Below are 17,239 nucleotides of genomic sequence, written 5' to 3' on the forward strand. Positions count from 1 at the left end.
GAGGGGATGGTTAGATTCTTCTCAGAAAGCACAGATTACCTCACAGAATTTTATCAAGCCTTGAGCAATGTATTCTCAAAAGCAAATTTTAATTTCAAGAGAAGAAAATTCTTGAAATGGAAGGCTGAAATAATCCTCAGGACATACCGATATATGAAGGAGGAAATAAAAAAAAAAAATCAAAACAGAGTTCTGTTTATAATGTTTCACTTGTTATTCTATGCTCAACACCATGGTGGACATCGTATCTTCAACAGTGCTCCATCCAGAACTGGAGCTCCACCATCCGCAGTTCAGTATAAACATATAAAATTGAGACCAAAGCCTCCTGGTATAGCAACGCTTGTCAGAGATGTAAGCTGCTTCTGCACTTCCTTAGGCGATGTAAAGGCTCTATCACAGTATACCAACTATACTGGTATCAAAATGATCAGCACTGGTAATAGCTGAGTTTGCTGATCAAACCGGGATAAGCCGTACTGTCAACAGCACAAGTTGTACTCATACAGCTACAGTACAGCTTTCAGAGTACGCAGGCATGCAGGAAACTCTCCATGGGAGTTTACAGATCTTGAAAGGTGCTCAGCATTAAACACCCCTGCGTCTGAATACAATTATCAATGAAGTCAGCTGTATATTGAAATTACAATATAAAAGTGAAGCTTATGTAATTAACCTTCTGTTTATTGGTTTTCACATCCAAGTAAATCTCTAGTCCAATTTATAGCGTACTGCATATAAAATAGAAAGGTCCTTACGGACTATTTATTCACAGAGCAATCTTTACAGACCTAAAACATAACTGCAATGGAACTAGAACAACTGCAGTGTAACAACACTACAATTACAGTCTTTGAATATTTGGTAAGATGAACACACATATGGATTACATTTACATACTGAGATTTAAAAAAGATACATCAGTAAAGCTCAACATGTATGCTGCAACTGTTGCTTCATGTACATTTTGAAGTATATGATGCAAAAAAAGCCAACCAAAACAGCAACAAAAAAACCCAAACAACTTACTAAAAATAAATTAAATCCACCCAATCAGTTCCTCATTCCCTCTTGGGACTCCTAACAAAACTGTCACCATTACAACTTTCTTCAGTAGTCAGTTGTCTAAATGTCATTGCCCTACATTTCCTATAACATCTGTGAACTATGCTATGATCTGAGCAAAGGAAATCAGAGCTGAAGACATCAGTGAGCTTTAAACTTGACACAAAAATGAGGTGCTGAATAGACAGACAAGCAGAAAGCTTTAGGAGAAGTTACACAGAAATGGGGACATAGAGGTCAAAAAATCCCTAAAGTGCCTCTGGAATGAACAGATAGAAACAGTGCAGTGAACAAGTGGGACCGACAGACATCCTTAAATACATTCCATGTCACTCATGCAGACAGAAGAGCCCAGCTTCAGCTTTTCATCTGTTGCTTCCACAGTCAAGCGTCTCAGCTGCAGGAAGCACTGCCCTGCCCTTTCTGGTCGCTGGAAGATTTTTCTGTCCTCCCAAGGCCTCACTGCATTCTACTGGCCCCTCATCGCTGGCTCCAAGGACCTTCCGAGGCTTTCTCTCTCTGCTGCAACCTACAAGCACTCAAATCTTCTTTTCCCAATCCTCTCATTCAGTTAATTTTTAAGGGACCTAAAACACCACATCTGTGAACAGAAGAAAAGGCCAAGCAGCCCAAACCTACTATTTTCTTTCTTTCTCTAGCAGGATTGCTTCCAGATCAACACTTCAGGTGTGGCACTTGTCTTCGATAATAGCAGGACCAGCAATGGAGGGAGCCTGCTTGCAGTTAAATAAGATGACTCAATACTTGTGTCGTGGCCTAATCCCAAATGGCAACTAAAAACGAGACAGCTCACTCCCCCTCCGGCTGGGATGGGGGAGAGAATCAGAAGAGTAAAAGAGAAAACTCATGGGTTGATATCAAGACAGTTTAACAGGTAAAGCAAAAGCCACACACGCAAGCAGAGCAAAACAAGGAATTCATTCAGCCCTTCCCATCAGCAGGAAGGTGCTCAGTCATCTCCATCGCACGTAACAGTCACTTGGGAAGACAAACACCCTCACCCCAAACATCCCCCCCTTCCTCCTCCTTCCCCCAGCTCTGTATGCTGAGCAGGACACCACATGGTCTGGGACATCCCTCGGGCCAGTCGGGGTCAGCTGTCCCAGCTGTGCCCCCTCCCAGCTTGTGCACCCCCAGCCTCCTCGCTGGTGGGGTGGGGTGAGGAGCAGAAAAGGCCTTGGCTCTGTGGGGGCACTGCTCAGCAATAGCTAAAACATCCCTCTGTTATCAACACTGTGCCCAGCACAAACCCGAAACATAGCCCCATACTAGCTACTAGGAAGAAAATTAACTCTCTCCCAGTAAAAACCAGCACAACTTGTAAGAAATATTTAAATTCTAATAGCCTATTAATTCACTGAAACTGTATCACTAAAGCTTCAGCCATGGTTGGTTCTACACATGAACGAAGTCAGATGATTCTGTACTGATGTTCTTATATTTGTCACGTGGTTAGAACATTCTCTATAGTACATCCTCATACTATTAGAGGTTAATTAAACATCCTTGACCAGGACAAGAACTACCATCCAGTTATCCAAGCCTAATTTGAATTACTGGGTATCAGAAATTATGTGGGTAACAGTTCAATATTTGAGGAAGTTAACTGAAAGGGACAGTTAAAATTCAGAGTAAGGTAATTTAAGACTGACATCTATTTAATATCCTAGCAGGGAGAGATGTGGACAACACATTTGGGAGAAAACTATGGAAGTCAGCAATGCTAACATTTTCACAGAGCTCTTAACAAATCCAAAACATGCTGTAAGTACACATCAAGTTGTCTGTGTAGCCTAGCAAACCCTAGGAATAGTCTTGAAAGCACTACAATTCCACAGTGTGCATAATGGCATCACCTCATCTGAAAAACTGAAATCTAATTCTCACTAATTCATCCTGTAAAGGCATAAGGGGGAAAAATATGCTTGGGAATGAAAACACTGGAACAGTTGAAAGACACAGTAAAATCTGGGAGCTAACAGATTAAGAAAGCATCATGAGCATTATGCAAATGCATCATGACAAATCAGGTCTATTATATATATTCAGGAACAAAGGAGAACTCTAAAATAAGAAGATTATTTCCAGTAATATCTTTTATATGCGTGGAATTAGCCCACAATAATCAGCATCATATGATTTCATCACAGAAGTGTAGTAAGAGTTCAGTTACATTCCTGTGGAATACTGTAAAGTGGAATATGATACCTTAAAGAGAATAACTGCTTGCTTGGGGATATATAAGAGCATAAAACTATCACTAACACCTTGAAGCTTTTACAAGTTCCTCCAAAACAAATGCTGTCACACCACCAGATGTGTTACACTGAAGTAGCTGCAAAGTGAAACCAATGTAACAAAACACTTGCTTTGTCCCCTTGGCAAACAACTGTAGTCCCAAAGATCCTTGTTGCTTCATTTCGAGATGTTTGTGTTGGTGAGGTTGTTTTTCTCCCCGAGTGTAATATCTCCCACCAAGAGAGTTTCAAATCACTTTTTTACCAGAATTCTTTCAAGCAAACCCTCTGCAGCCAAACAGAAAAAAAAGCCGTAAAACCCAAAAGAATTAAGAAAATGGTGCAAAGTGAAAACAATATATTGTCAGTATCTTAGCAGGTGTGCATGACGTTAAGGGAAGGTTAAGTATTTCCACATTTGCTCCTAGTTTTCATGTTTTGTCCTGTATTTCACGTACAGTCTGTACACCCTGTGAGCTGAAAGAGGTGCAAAAACCAACACAAAGCCCATGTTACCTTTCAGATGATGAGGATAGTACAGGGCAGGTAATGAGAATATTCTTCAAATAAAGAAAATCTTTTCTTCCCCTCCCTTGGAAGGAATCTTTATTCCTCTGTTATTATTAAGAATCATTTCTGAAGCCCAAGTGCAGAGACTCATAATCATGAAATGAGGTCCCTACATATCATTCACATTATCATCCTGTAAAACAGGAACCCAACACCACCCAAATTGTATGTTACCCACCATCAGATGACTACTTTTTTTCCCCTGTTGTTGGTACTATTTTTCTAATGTCTTAGCCTATTTTCCACATGCAGAACCTCCAGCAGAATATCGACTTAAAACAGCATCAAGAAAGAGGCAAGCTGTTCCCTCCAATAGAAAAAGGTACCATTAAGGGAATGAGAAATGGGGTGATTTTTGAAGTGTCACTATTTATACATTCCATGATGAGGTATGGGTAGAATGAATGTCAGAAGAATGCAGTGTACTATCCAGAAAAAAAAAAAAAAAAATCCTTATGAGAACATCTTTCCCAAAAAAACATGTATGGGGGTAATAGTTCTGCCTAAATGATACGGATCAGCCATCAAGAGCAACAGAGTCCGCAATCTTCAAGAATTTCAGTGATGCTACAGTATAACACAAAGTCAGTGTGACTGCAGATATTAATTTAAAATTCATTTTTCATTTTCCCAGAAAAACATGGAAAGGAGGCAGAAGTGGTATAATGAGAAACACACGTGCCTTATCTCTATTTTATGCATAAACATAAACATGAGTTCACATCTAGCTAGCACATCACGTCACACAGCATGTTCCAAATAAATTAGAGAGAAAACTTTGCTTGGAATTATCCTGTCTGAAATAGTAGTGACAGCTTTAGGAGGGTAAATGAAGCTTTTTCTAACTCAAAATAGCAAATTAGACTGTGTCAATACCAACAATAATGCACAATCATCTAAGAGATGCAGAAAACAAACAAACAAAAAAAAACCTGGTGCTGTATTTGCTACTTGCACTATTACTTCCTAAACTGCTCTTACTGATACATTCCTTAATGACTTTTACTTTGGAATTTAGTAAAGCAGATAGTCAAATTTGCCAGATGTATTTTGCATTTATTATTCTGCAAATATAACACAGAAAATCCACTTGCAGATCACATTATCTCTCTTTGTCTTTTTTTAATGACATTTTAGCATTTTAGTTTCCAGGAAGAAATCGTGAAAACACAAGAAGGGTAGTCATCTGCTGCCTTGGATTTGATGCTACTTCTACACAAACCATTTAAAAGCTCAATTTAAAAACTTGGGAGCTCATCAGAGGCGTGAATCAGCCAAAACTTGCAAGATTCACCTCTTCACACTTCTCCAGGTCAGACACTTCCCTCAGAGACTTGCTAGAATTTCCCCACATCACTGAAGTCTGACCCTGCATCAGTGACAGAGGGAGAGGTGGGTGTGCAGGGAAAAAAAAAAAAAAAAAAAAAAAAAAATTAAAAAAAAAAAAAAAAAAAAAGAAAATTCTTGTGCCTTTGCTATCCAAGCTTGTGCAGAAGACACTAGAAATTGCCAAAAATCTTGTTCCTTAGCTTCAGCTCATAGGATATAGATGCACATACAAGAACATGGACCATGCAGCCCCACCTTGTCAATGCTACAGCTACACTGAACTTATGTCTACCTCACCCATCCCCTTGGTGCTTGCCAGGCTCAGTGCTTGCCTCTGTTCCCCACCCGCTACACCACCAGCACCCATGAGGACCCCCATCACACCTTGAGTATTCCAGTTGAAAATTATCTCAAAATTAGGTGAAAAGCAGATGATTGTGATATGCCAAATGCCACAGAACAAAAGTTATGTCAGATGGAACCCTGCATCAAAGATCTTAGCTTCTCCCTTCGCCAAGAGGAACGTGTTCCCCTTGTCAATCTATGCTATCTGTACCTCTCCATTACTGGATGCTATAGCTCTTTATATTCTGCTCTTTATTGTCGTCTGTCCCCTCTCTTCCAAAAACCATGCAAAACTACATCTCTCAACAGCGGTATTATTCTGCTGTCTTGTACTACTCCAAGCTTTCCTACTGTCTGACCACCCTTCTCCCCAGACTCAGTAGGGTAGATTTTTATTACAAGTCTCCAATAATGATGTTTTATTGCCTGGCTTTCCTTCCCCCGCATTCTGCTGCAGGACTGTCACCAACAAAATGTGGCGTCTCCAGAAAACTTATAAATTCAGAAAAAAAAAAAGGATGACGTTAAAGGGATAAAAAAGAAATACCTTTCCAAGAAGAATATTTTCAAGTTTTAAAGGCACAGGGAAAAAGAAATTGTTTATAAAACATTCATAGTACTTTTGTGCAGTATGAATCTACAGCAACTGCCCTCCAGCAACTTTAAGAAACTTGATCGTTCTCATGTCTTATGTCCATTAACTGCAGGTGGGGCAAGCAGGAGAGAGGATAAACCAGAACAGCTTCTGTATTACTACAGAAGTTGAGGCTACTTAGGGTTGGTATTTTTATTTAATATTACAAACTGGGAATTTGTTGAGGATTCTAACACAACAGATGATGGAAGATGAAAGTTAAGATTGCAAACCTCAAGGCGTTTTGTAGTTAATTATTCTCTCTCCAAGTATGATCATAAACCAGCCAAGAAGTCACAGCCAGCATGAGACTTTCAGAGGAACTTAAGAGTCATAGAATTATGTTTTTCCCCCTTCAAACTGTTTCTTGGAGAAGTTCAAGCCAAAGCAAACATCTAGCTAAGTCTATTTGTGTAAGAGCATAAAGTATTAGGTCTTCCAATACATTTTGGTCGCCCACAGCTTTAGGATTCCATAGTATTCCAACCAGCTAAAAGGCCACATGCTTTATCAACTTTTTAAAACAACAAACCTCAATTTCCACAAACAGAAAAAGGTAGCATCCTACAACTATTAATGTCAGTAAATGATGCTAGAAGATATGAGAAAGGTTTTAGTCTTCGTATCCTTTTCAGTCCTTGTCAGATAGCCAGACTGGAAACTAGAGCACAGCTGGGTTTGTACATGTTTCTTTTCTGCAGATTGCCCATCCCATTAAGACTGCAGTGTTCTGATAATACAAAGGATCATCCATCCAAATAGGATCATACAGTATTATAATACTTGAGGACTAGACTAACAACGTTTTCCATGCAATCAGTGTCTCCTGGTATCTGGTAACAACAGCTATCTACTAATAGCAAAACCAAACAATTTCTAACACCAAAGCTACGCCACCATCAGCCCAACGTGGCATTATTCCGCACTGCCACCAAAAGCAGCGGCCTGCTCCACCTTCAGACTCCTTTTCCCTCATTCCTCCCCTCGAGACAGCAAGAAGTGTTCATACATCCACACAGCAAACTACATCAGGCAGCTGATGTGAATGACAACTAACCTGCTTATACCTGCTTCCCGGGTTAATTCTCAGCTGCATCAACTTCCTGACCCAGATCACTGAGTTGCTGTTGTTAGTCACAAGGGAAGGAGGCACAAATAACAGCTTGAGAGCAGGGAGGGAGAGCAAGTCCTCAGCAGCACTGATGATGTATGCCAGATTAAACTGGTTGTGGAACAAAGGTTCCAGGAGAGAAGGAATTAAACATAGTAATGTTCAAGCAGACTACCATACCTATCCAGGTTAACGACAAATTCTTCGTTAACCTCAGCAGCATTGTGTGTGGACTTCGCTAACGTGGTGAAAACCTACATGAAAAATGTATCCCTTCTCCAAAATATCATTCCTTTAGTTTTAGAAATATTATTAAGGCATGATATGTACTTTTAATTAATCTCTCAATTGAAAGGCTGGAGATGGTACTTAAGAAGATGTCTGATAGAGATACTATCATCTCTTTTCTCTCTTGTAAAGCAGATGGTAGAGAACTCACTGATTTGCCATGTTCTCTCCATTATTTCTGCCCTTACACAAGATTGCTGTATTTGAAGAAAAATGTATTAAGACAGATAAAAGGAGATGCCGCACAGATGGTTCAACCAAGAAGATGAAACATTTGTGGTTATTAAAGTGATATTAGTAAGGAGTTTTTATAAGGCTAATAAAAAACTTCTTCAGTGTCCCCCACCATTTAATGTACCAGAGAAAATAACAAAATGGATGATTGATTTTCTCTCATGAAAAAGTAAATATATAGGAAATTTAAACTGCTAGCTTCAAAAATCCACAGCATCATAAAATACATAATTAAACTCCAATACCTGAAAAATGCAAGGTATCAAAAGATGCTGCCCACTTATTAGCTATCAAGTCTCATTTTTATCAATGAGTATTTTCAGGTTTGTTCAATACAGTACCTAGTTTCTAGAAAATAACACAGAAGCAAATAATATCCATCTATCTGTATCAACCTGAAAGGGCTACATAATTTAAGTGTAAATCAAAACATAGCTCAAAGAAATGACTCAATTCCCCTGTTCATTTTTATAAGAGAAAAACACACTGATAAAATGCATAACTTTGAGAAAAAGATTGTATAGGGCATTCACATTTAAAATTGAGCAACCTTACAGGAAGCAACTTATAGGAAAGCGATGATCACAGTTTTTAGAACAGAATGCAGAGAACATGCAAGTTGGGCTCAGAAATTAGAGCTTCTCAGTTGAATACTCATACAGGTGGGGCACACTGCTCTAACTGCCAGGCTGCTGAAGGCTTCCATGATACTTTGTGCCAAATTGTAGGTGTGATCAACCTACTGTGGAAGATGATCCTTAAAAACATGCACCTGACTTAATACTGTCTGCTAGAGAGATTGGAAAGGAAGCATCACTACAGCAGTGCTTAAATCACTAAAATTCAAAGGAAGGAAGGTGTAGGGGCTGGTTTCCTGCAAGGAGTCTTGGCGTTTTTTGCCATTCTCCTCACTGCAGGTACACGCGTCAATAGAGAAGCAGCTCTGTGATGCCAAAATACGACAGTCAGTTCCAGACAGTCATGTTGGCATAGAAAAAAAAACAGATTAATTATGCTGGAGAAGCCAAATACAAAATATTAAAGACAGCTGTCAGATCAGTGTTTAAATGACCTGAAATATGTGTATAAATATCTTCCCACTGATCAGCTCAGCATCTTGCTTAGCCTAATACCTCTCCATGGTATTTATCTACCTCTACATGATTTATTTACAGATGCAGACAGCCAAAAATTCCAGCTTCTATCTTTGGAGGTATATCACATACCAAGCAATATTAAGAATAACTAACAGCATATTAATTTCCAAGTAGCAAGGAAAGATGGCATGAGAATTAAAACTGTACATTCCACAAACGTGCCAGGTGTTATGCTCTTTTCATTAGGTTTTGGGGTTGGTTATTTTTTAGGTATTGTAGGAGGGGAAAGGACAGCAAATATAAAAAGAAAACCCAGCGGTAACAATGAACCCAAGATAGCACACGCTAAGCGTGTTACACATCAGTGCTCAGGTAACACAGGCCAGTACATACCACACGTTGTCTGCTCCAGTCCATGACCAGCAGGTTGTAGAACAGTGGCAGCTGGTTTTAGAGAATTATCAGCAGGACTTCCGACTGTCTAAACTCCATTTTGGGAGTCAGCCATTTTATTAAGTATTTACTAACAGTAGACTTTTCAGTGTGATTTTACTGAAGGGTATTAAATAACACATTTAATATTTAAATTTAAAGAAACAATTACTTAAAAGGTGACAGATACACCTGCCTAGAAATAAACATTTCGATTTGGACTGTGAAAGTGCTGAAAACTGCACTGAGATAGGATGCTTACCGGATGCTTTTGCATACAGTAAACATCTTTAGTCAAAGAGTTCTTTCTGTGGGAAAGGTGAGAGCCCCCATTTAAAAAGTAGTAATTCTGTGTTTTATGTAATTTCTGAATTGAATTCCATATTGAAAGAAAAATTACATCTTAGCAAAGTGAACCCGGAAAAGCCAGACACCCATAACAGATCCTAACACACTGCAAACCAAACTAATAATCAGCCTGATTTAGAGCAGAATTCTAACAGGGCTGTTTTCAGGAAAGAAGCAAAAAGAAATATGACCAGAACATTCATCATCTGTCTCTGAGAGTTTTTAGAGTGAGGGAAGATGAGTCTATACATATTTTTTATGCTCTGAAATTGAAACAGAAGTGCCGAGACATCCTCCAGGAGAGGCCACACACCAAAACACCTTGTGTCCTTTCCAACCTGTCACAAAAACTGATAGGAGTCTCTCAAATTCCTCATGAAGTTGTGCAGGAGCGTGTGAGTGAAATCAGGAGATTTGAGATCCCCTATAAATAGCATCGAGAACAACAGAAGTATTAAGCAGTTTCTTAGACTTTCATCAGTGAATCTAGGAGCGTAAGATGGATTCTTGTAATAGAATTTGGATGAAGAAGAGCAAATTGAAGTTTCAGCGGTGTGTTTGCGGGGGTTGAGGTGTGGCGTTTGGGGTTTTTTTTGGGTTTAATTCAACCATTTCAGATTTCAATCCAAACCATATGGTTCCTTTCAAGAAATACATTTTTCAGAGCACGTAAACATAAAATCCTTTTTTTTTTTTTTTTTTACTCTAAAGATTTGAGGACATTAGGGATTTCTACATGCAAATTTCCCCATTCCAAACTCTAATTGAATGTCCTGCAGGGATTTTAAGAGATAATTATTTTTACTGTGGAGGATTTTTAAATGATATGGCATAATCTGATTTACTGAAAAATGCAGGAGCCTTATTCTGCTGTTTCTTACTTAGGTAAAATGCCAAGTGCTTTTGCAAGGAATGTTCCTTATCTAAGAAAGCAGCAAATCTTGCACAACGAACACATCATTAATAGTAATATAATCTTATCATGTGCATACCACATTCTCTGTTTAGACAGATCTATAATCAACTAATTCACCCCTGGTTTACCTTGAGGTTAAAAAAATGGGGAAAAAAACCCAAACAAGAAACTTCCATTTTACTACAGGAAATTAAAACCCTAGCAACTTAAATGGCTGTGGAGAAAATCAATATTTTAGTCAAAATTAGATTTTAGGAGTTTCTATTATCAGATGCAATACTGAAAGCGTAGGTTTTCAATTAAAAAGCTACATCTGGATGAATAATAATGTATTATAAAGGTGCACTTGTACCCCTGGAGAAACAAAGAAGCTGGAGGAAGGTATTCATGAAGTTTTCTTACAAGCCAGCAATATTCTTACAAAACCAGTAACACATTAAATTAAATGGAGTGGGATGTGAAACACAGAAATGTAAAAGTTATAAAAATAGACATTGAAACTGAATGATTCAAGAGAAAACACCGATCTGTTTTCAGAATATCATGTTTCCTTGATAGAAGCTTCTTTTTTCCCAAGCCTTGCGTTTACTCAACAGGCATAAAATGGACTTCTCAAGCTTGTAATTGGACATATTATTAATATTTGCTCTTCACTTTCTATTTCAACTACATTTAGCATTCAAACACACAAAAGGGTAAGAATATTTAGGCCACTGTGTAAACTACAGTGTTCTTCAAAGAACTAATGATCCTGAAATTATGCAGCCTCAAGGCTGAAACACTTAGATCAGATTCACACAAATCAGTAAAATCTTTGCTCTAAACAGATGTAACTGCAGAAGCTTTTATATCTCCATAATTCTGAACGCAAGAAATACAGAGTGAATACACTTTTTTATAAGACAATAAGCACCAAAAAATGTATTTGTAGCTGTGCTGTTTTCCATTCATTTGCTTGAGACAAAAGCTCAGGCTTTTGAAATGGTGATAAAGAGAATCCATACTTTAACATTCACGTACACAAAAAAAACAAATCAAGTGGTAATCATATTTCAAGTTAAAGGTCAAAATATGTTCTGTTTTCTTACAGTAATACTCCCAGTTTGCCTATCACGTTACACTGCTCATTCAATCCGGTTTAATTTCAGAAACAGAGCAGTATGTTTCTTCAATTGCAATTTTTACAGCTTTTTAACATTTCGAATCAATACAGACTAGTAACAATTTTTGTGTTAACCACTAAGAAAACATAAACAAATTAAGTGAGTATTTCCCTTTGATTTGTCATTTGGTGTCCATCTACCACACTGAGCTGCGTTGACGGAATGTGAATTTAGACTGAAGGAGCATGACTAAACATCTATGTTGTGTGACAAAAATACAGTGTATGCTGTCATGGGAATTAATTGAAAAAGCCATACCTGTGGGCACAAAGTCTCTATGTGATTAGCTGCCATTTGGACAATTTTCATCCCATCTTCATTTGTTGACAATGAACAAGCGAGATTAGCAACCTTAAATAAACAAACAAACAGTTTGGTAAGCAAGTATTCCTCCCCAGACTCTCAAACTTGCCAAAAAAACATCTCTGCTAGAAAGCTTTTGTTACTTGGGGAAATTAATTTACCAAAGAACATATTTGAACAAGGAAACACGGGGTGTGTGGAGGGGAGGAGTTAGGGAAAGGGGTGACAGTAACAAGAAATATGACATCTCCCCCTTTAGATTCTGCACCTAATAGCTGTAGAGTGGTGTTTAGATAACATCAGGACATTTCAAAGAGCCTAAAGCTTCAGCCAGACTGCTTGTGATCATGCTTTTTAATCTTTCAGAGACCTTCAAACCATGTCCAGTTTTTAATTTTTTTTTTTTATTTAAACTTGCTTTTAAAACCTTAAAGATCAAATAACATTTGCTTTGGCTTGTTGTAATGAAACACAGAATGATTTATGTCCTGAGCTATCCATAGATCATTATTTTAATTAGTGGTATGATTTTCTACTGAAATAGTCATATCAGTGCAACTTATGCTGAAAAGGTATAAGGAAGCTTGAAATCTGTGAAAGGACAAGTCTATCTTCTGTTTTATTTTATTATCAACCATGGAGATAGAGCTTACTTGAAAGGAAAAAAAGCTCTTCCACGATGCTCCACAGTTCAACAAGTTTGAAGAGATGAAGGAAAAAGAGCATTAACTTCAGCTCACTGCAACTCAACAGGTTGCAACAGACAGGCTTGACAGAGTCAAAAGAGGGGTTGGGATGCTGGGATCCAGTAGATCTTTTCATCCTAATGAAGTTATATGATGTCCTTATCTAAACTACTACTCACTCCTTAGACTTCATAGCCTTCCCTGAAGTAGCTATAATACATATATGTCACTCCGGTGTTAAATGTAGATCAAGACCTGCCTGAGAAATAAACCTCTGTAGTGCTGCAAATACCAACACGGATATAAACACAGATCTACAGAGATCATTTGTAATTATTCAAAACTCATGCAATGAGTTCTACAGTCGAGATGCTGCAAAAGAAAAGCAAATCTTAATTTATCAAGGTTTTAGACACTAGGAAAGAACAATAATTCAATGATAATCTATTACCAAAAGCTTTTATTATTCTTAATTGATATAAATACGAGAAATTAGTTCAGTCATAGACAAACCCATTACTTTTCCTACCCAAAATTCAGAAGACACTAAGACAGACACTTTCTAAAGAGGATGAAAGCTAGAATCCATGGCGTTTCACAGACACCCATGCCTAAATAGAAATACTTTATGATCCTATCCCTGGTATTCCAATACAACTCACTGGTTCATACCTGTGTGGTATGTTATCTTGTCCACATAAAAAATAAGGGCTAAGATCAAAGAAATCCAATGTTCATAGATGCACTCAAGCTGTATTCTCTTTTATTTGAAGTAATCTGCCACAGGCTTTTTTAACATATTTGAGAAAAATTGGTCTTGATCCTACACTTCCCCTCCTGACTCTTCAGCTGGAAGTTACCTTCAGATGTTTGGGTATCATCTAAATACACCTCTAAAAGACACGATTCCCTCCCCTCAAAAAAAGCGCAACTATTTCATTTGGATTGAAGGCCAGGATTCTTCAATATTGGTTACAACAACTAATTCACATTGGTTTGAATATTTTCTTTGCAGCAGTCACTGAGCTGCTTGTATATCCCAAATGTAATACTGCGTTCTTTCACACCGCATTAATATACCACCATATAGAAACAGCAGCACTATACAAGGCTCAGTGCAAATATTATTGACCTGCTTCTTAAAGAGTTCCTCAATGCCTAAAACAGTAACATTTCAACCATTAAAAAAAAAAAAAAAAAAAAAAAAAAAAAAAAAACAAGCCATTCTGCCAGGATGAAATACTCTCTCAGCAGCTTCTTCTCTTTGCCATAAGGTTCCTCAGGTTTTCCAATTCCATTTCACAGTTCCCAGAGAAACTTTATTTTTAATTTCTTGGGATCTGCTGCAAAAATGTGCAACAAGTAGCTCCTCTTTATCAGTAAGAACAGTTTTGAGTTCTCTGCTGTAAGCAATAAATGTTTTGTCCCTGTCTTGATGTGCAAGGCAGATACAGAGACAGCTTAAAACAATTTTTATCCTGTTTCCCCATAGCACCAGCTGAAACATCTTGGTACAAATCCAGACCTTGACATAAATCGTGTCATAAAATTACAGAATAATAATTTCAATTGGAAGGTTTCCAGAGGTCATGTAGTGCAACCTCCTGCTCAGAAGATGAGAGTGAACTCTAAACAGATTTGTGCTGATGGGTCTATGCAGCAGATCAGCATCTGGGGACAAATTATGTATATGTCACCAGATCATGTTGAAGATTAGAAGGGTGAAAAAGCGTGGCTCTTCTCTGACAAAACATGCTCAGGTTGGGAAGGATCTCTTAATTCACAATATTCTCTTTTATTTGAAGACAACAGCCATGGGGGGTTTTTATATACATTAACAAAAAACTTCTGATTTTACACTTCCCCTCCAGTTCTTCAGCTCTAAGTATTCCTTGGTAACGGCTGAATTCACAATAGGACTCTCAAAGCACAAGCAGCAAAGTAAGGATATAAGCATTAGGAATTTATGTTAAGCCACTTAACAATGACAGAGGTCTGCATTATTTACATTAGACATCTTTTAAAAAACAATAAAGTTAAAGAAAGTAGTATTTGGCTACTTTAGAATAGATAAATTTATGGAGTTACATATTTCTGCTGGGTATTTGGAACTCACACTACAGAGCTCTACCAACACTGCATTTAGTCGTCTGCCTTTCATTTTGATCGACATTAGCAAATCTTTAGCTTCCATTAGAAAATGGGTAGAATTTTTTTTTCTCTTGGCATTTAAGCATGTTCTGGTTTCAGCTGGGATAGAGTTAATTTTCTTCGTAGGAGCTGGTACAGTGCTGTGGTTTGGATTTAATGTGAGAATAATGTTGATAACACACTGATGCTTTAGTTGTTGCTAAGCAGTGCTTATGCTAAGTTAAGGATTTTTCAGTTTCCCAGGCTCTGCCAGCGAGGGGGTGAACAAGAAGCTGGGAGGGAGCATGGCCAGGACAGGTGACCCCAACTAGCTCAAGGGATATTCCATACCAATATACAGACTGGGAGGAGTTGGCCAGGAGGGACAGATTGCTGCCTGGGCACTGTCTGGGTGTCAGTCGGCGAGTGGTCAGCAATTGCATTACGCATCACTTGGTTTGGTTTTTTTTTCCCCCTTTGGTTTTATTTCTCTCTCTTTTTTTTACATCCCTTTTCATTAAAATTATTATTTATTATTGTTATTATATTTTATTTCAGTTATAAAGCTGTCCTTATCTCAACCCACAAGCTTTACTCTTTTCTTCTGATTCTCTGCACCATGCCACTGGGCGGGGAAGAGTAAGTGAGCATCTGTGTGGTGCTTAGTTGCTGGCTGGGGTTAAACCACAACAAAGTGGCACCACTTTTCTACGTGTAGTTTATGCATAAGTTAAAGGGTTCTCTGTCCGTCTCAGCAGGTGGTTAGACTAACAGCTGTTCCACCCAAAAGACAACCCAGATTCCAGTAAATCATTAACATGGTCTCAGCCATCAGTACACTCACTGTTAGTATTTTTTTCTCACCAGCTCCTGAAGAATGCTCCTTAAACCAAATTCAAAACACAATAATCCAAATAAATCAAATGGAAAGTGTCAAAGGGTGGGTGTGTGTGTGGGTGTGTGTGTGTGTGTGTGTGTGTGTGTGTGTGTGTGATTTTTCCAACCATAGGGGAGCAGGGCATCTGAGAACCTGAAGTGTCTTTCGAAGCTCTATTGCAACTAAGGATGACGAGCTGTTTCATCAATACTAAATACCTTTAACTCATAAGAAAATCAAGTCCCAGCTCAGAGAAGACCTATCACCTGAAAGTATCATGCACATCTTGGAAGGTTTCTCAAACAGCAAACTCCTTTATTACACCACAGTCTCTCCCCTAAGCAACACAAGCTACACAAATACATCACATCTCTTTTGTATTCTAAGAAAGTCAATAACTTCCCTTAAAGGGACTTCGAGCCCAAGTACACCACAACCTCAAAAATAAATAAAATTGCAAAATGAAGAGCCAAGATTCCTCTCAGTCAGAAAATCAGTCTTTCTGAAGAGCAAAGTTTGTCAGGACGAAGACAAAGTTCTCTTAGAGGCTGATTGAAATCAGCTCCAACAGAACTTTAAAAAAAAAAAAAAAAAAAAAAAAAGCCACAAAAAACCAACAAAAACAAACCACTGCAATGTGCATTGCACCTTGAGGATAACACCTGTAACAACAGCTAATGCTGGGCTCCTGCAGCTGGGTGCCAGTCTGTGCTCTCCAGGAATGATTCTTCATTCTGAGCTGCGTTGGAAAAAATGCTTACAAACAGGCAAATTTTTGACACCTCAGCAAAGAAAGAGAGAAGAGAGAGAACCTACTAGGATGACTGTTCAATGGAGTATTTACAAAAAACCCTGCCACTAAGTCACAAAACACGACAAAGTCCTGGGGTAACGTTAGACTGTGCAGGAATCAGGAAGCCAAGTATATGATTTTTTTTTATTATTTTTTTATTTTTTTAGCGCTGAATGAGCAATTTGAGTGTGAACCTAACTCTAAGTGTGCAGTCCCATTTGCCTCAGTGGGAGTTTTCATATGCTTAAATTTAAGCATATGCTAAATATCTTGTACAATTGGGACCCATTTACATCTTTAAGTAGGAGAAGCAGCGTGGGTGATGGAGTAAGTCATTTCTGGAGCTCAGGCAGGGATATACATAAAATTAAAAATATGAAGAACAAATGAGTAAGTGGTGTATTAGAGTAGTAAGTGTCTGCCTGTAAATTGTTAGCAAACTCAAGCCATTAAAAAGCAGTCACATGATTCCAAAAAGGCAGTGTGGAGAGTTACTGTTAATGCATGTCATAAACATCTCTAATTATCAACAGACATAAATGCCCTCAATGTTAAAAAAATAAAAACAACAAAATGAGTACGTGGCTATGCATAGATAATTTTCTCATGTCTCACTGTTAGCAGAGATTTTCTTCCTTTGATCCTTGCACAGGAGGCTGT

At 38.2% G+C, this 17,239-nt stretch overlaps 1 protein-coding gene across 1 annotated transcript in view; it reads right to left on the reverse strand.

Moving 5' to 3' along the window:
• CTNNA3 (catenin alpha 3) overlaps positions 1-17,239 on the reverse strand; it is a 471,555-nt gene that overhangs the window by 145,780 nt on the left and 308,536 nt on the right. Inside the window, exon 10 of the mRNA XM_026851990.1 lies at positions 12,049-12,141. Coding sequence (XP_026707791.1) covers positions 12,049-12,141 — 93 coding nt within the window. The remainder of the gene's footprint in view (positions 1-12,048; positions 12,142-17,239) is intronic.

This window comes from Athene cunicularia, assembly GCF_003259725.1.
Source record: "Athene cunicularia isolate RWA chromosome 6 unlocalized genomic scaffold, athCun1 chr6_part2, whole genome shotgun sequence".
Taxonomy (NCBI): domain Eukaryota; kingdom Metazoa; phylum Chordata; class Aves; order Strigiformes; family Strigidae; genus Athene; species Athene cunicularia.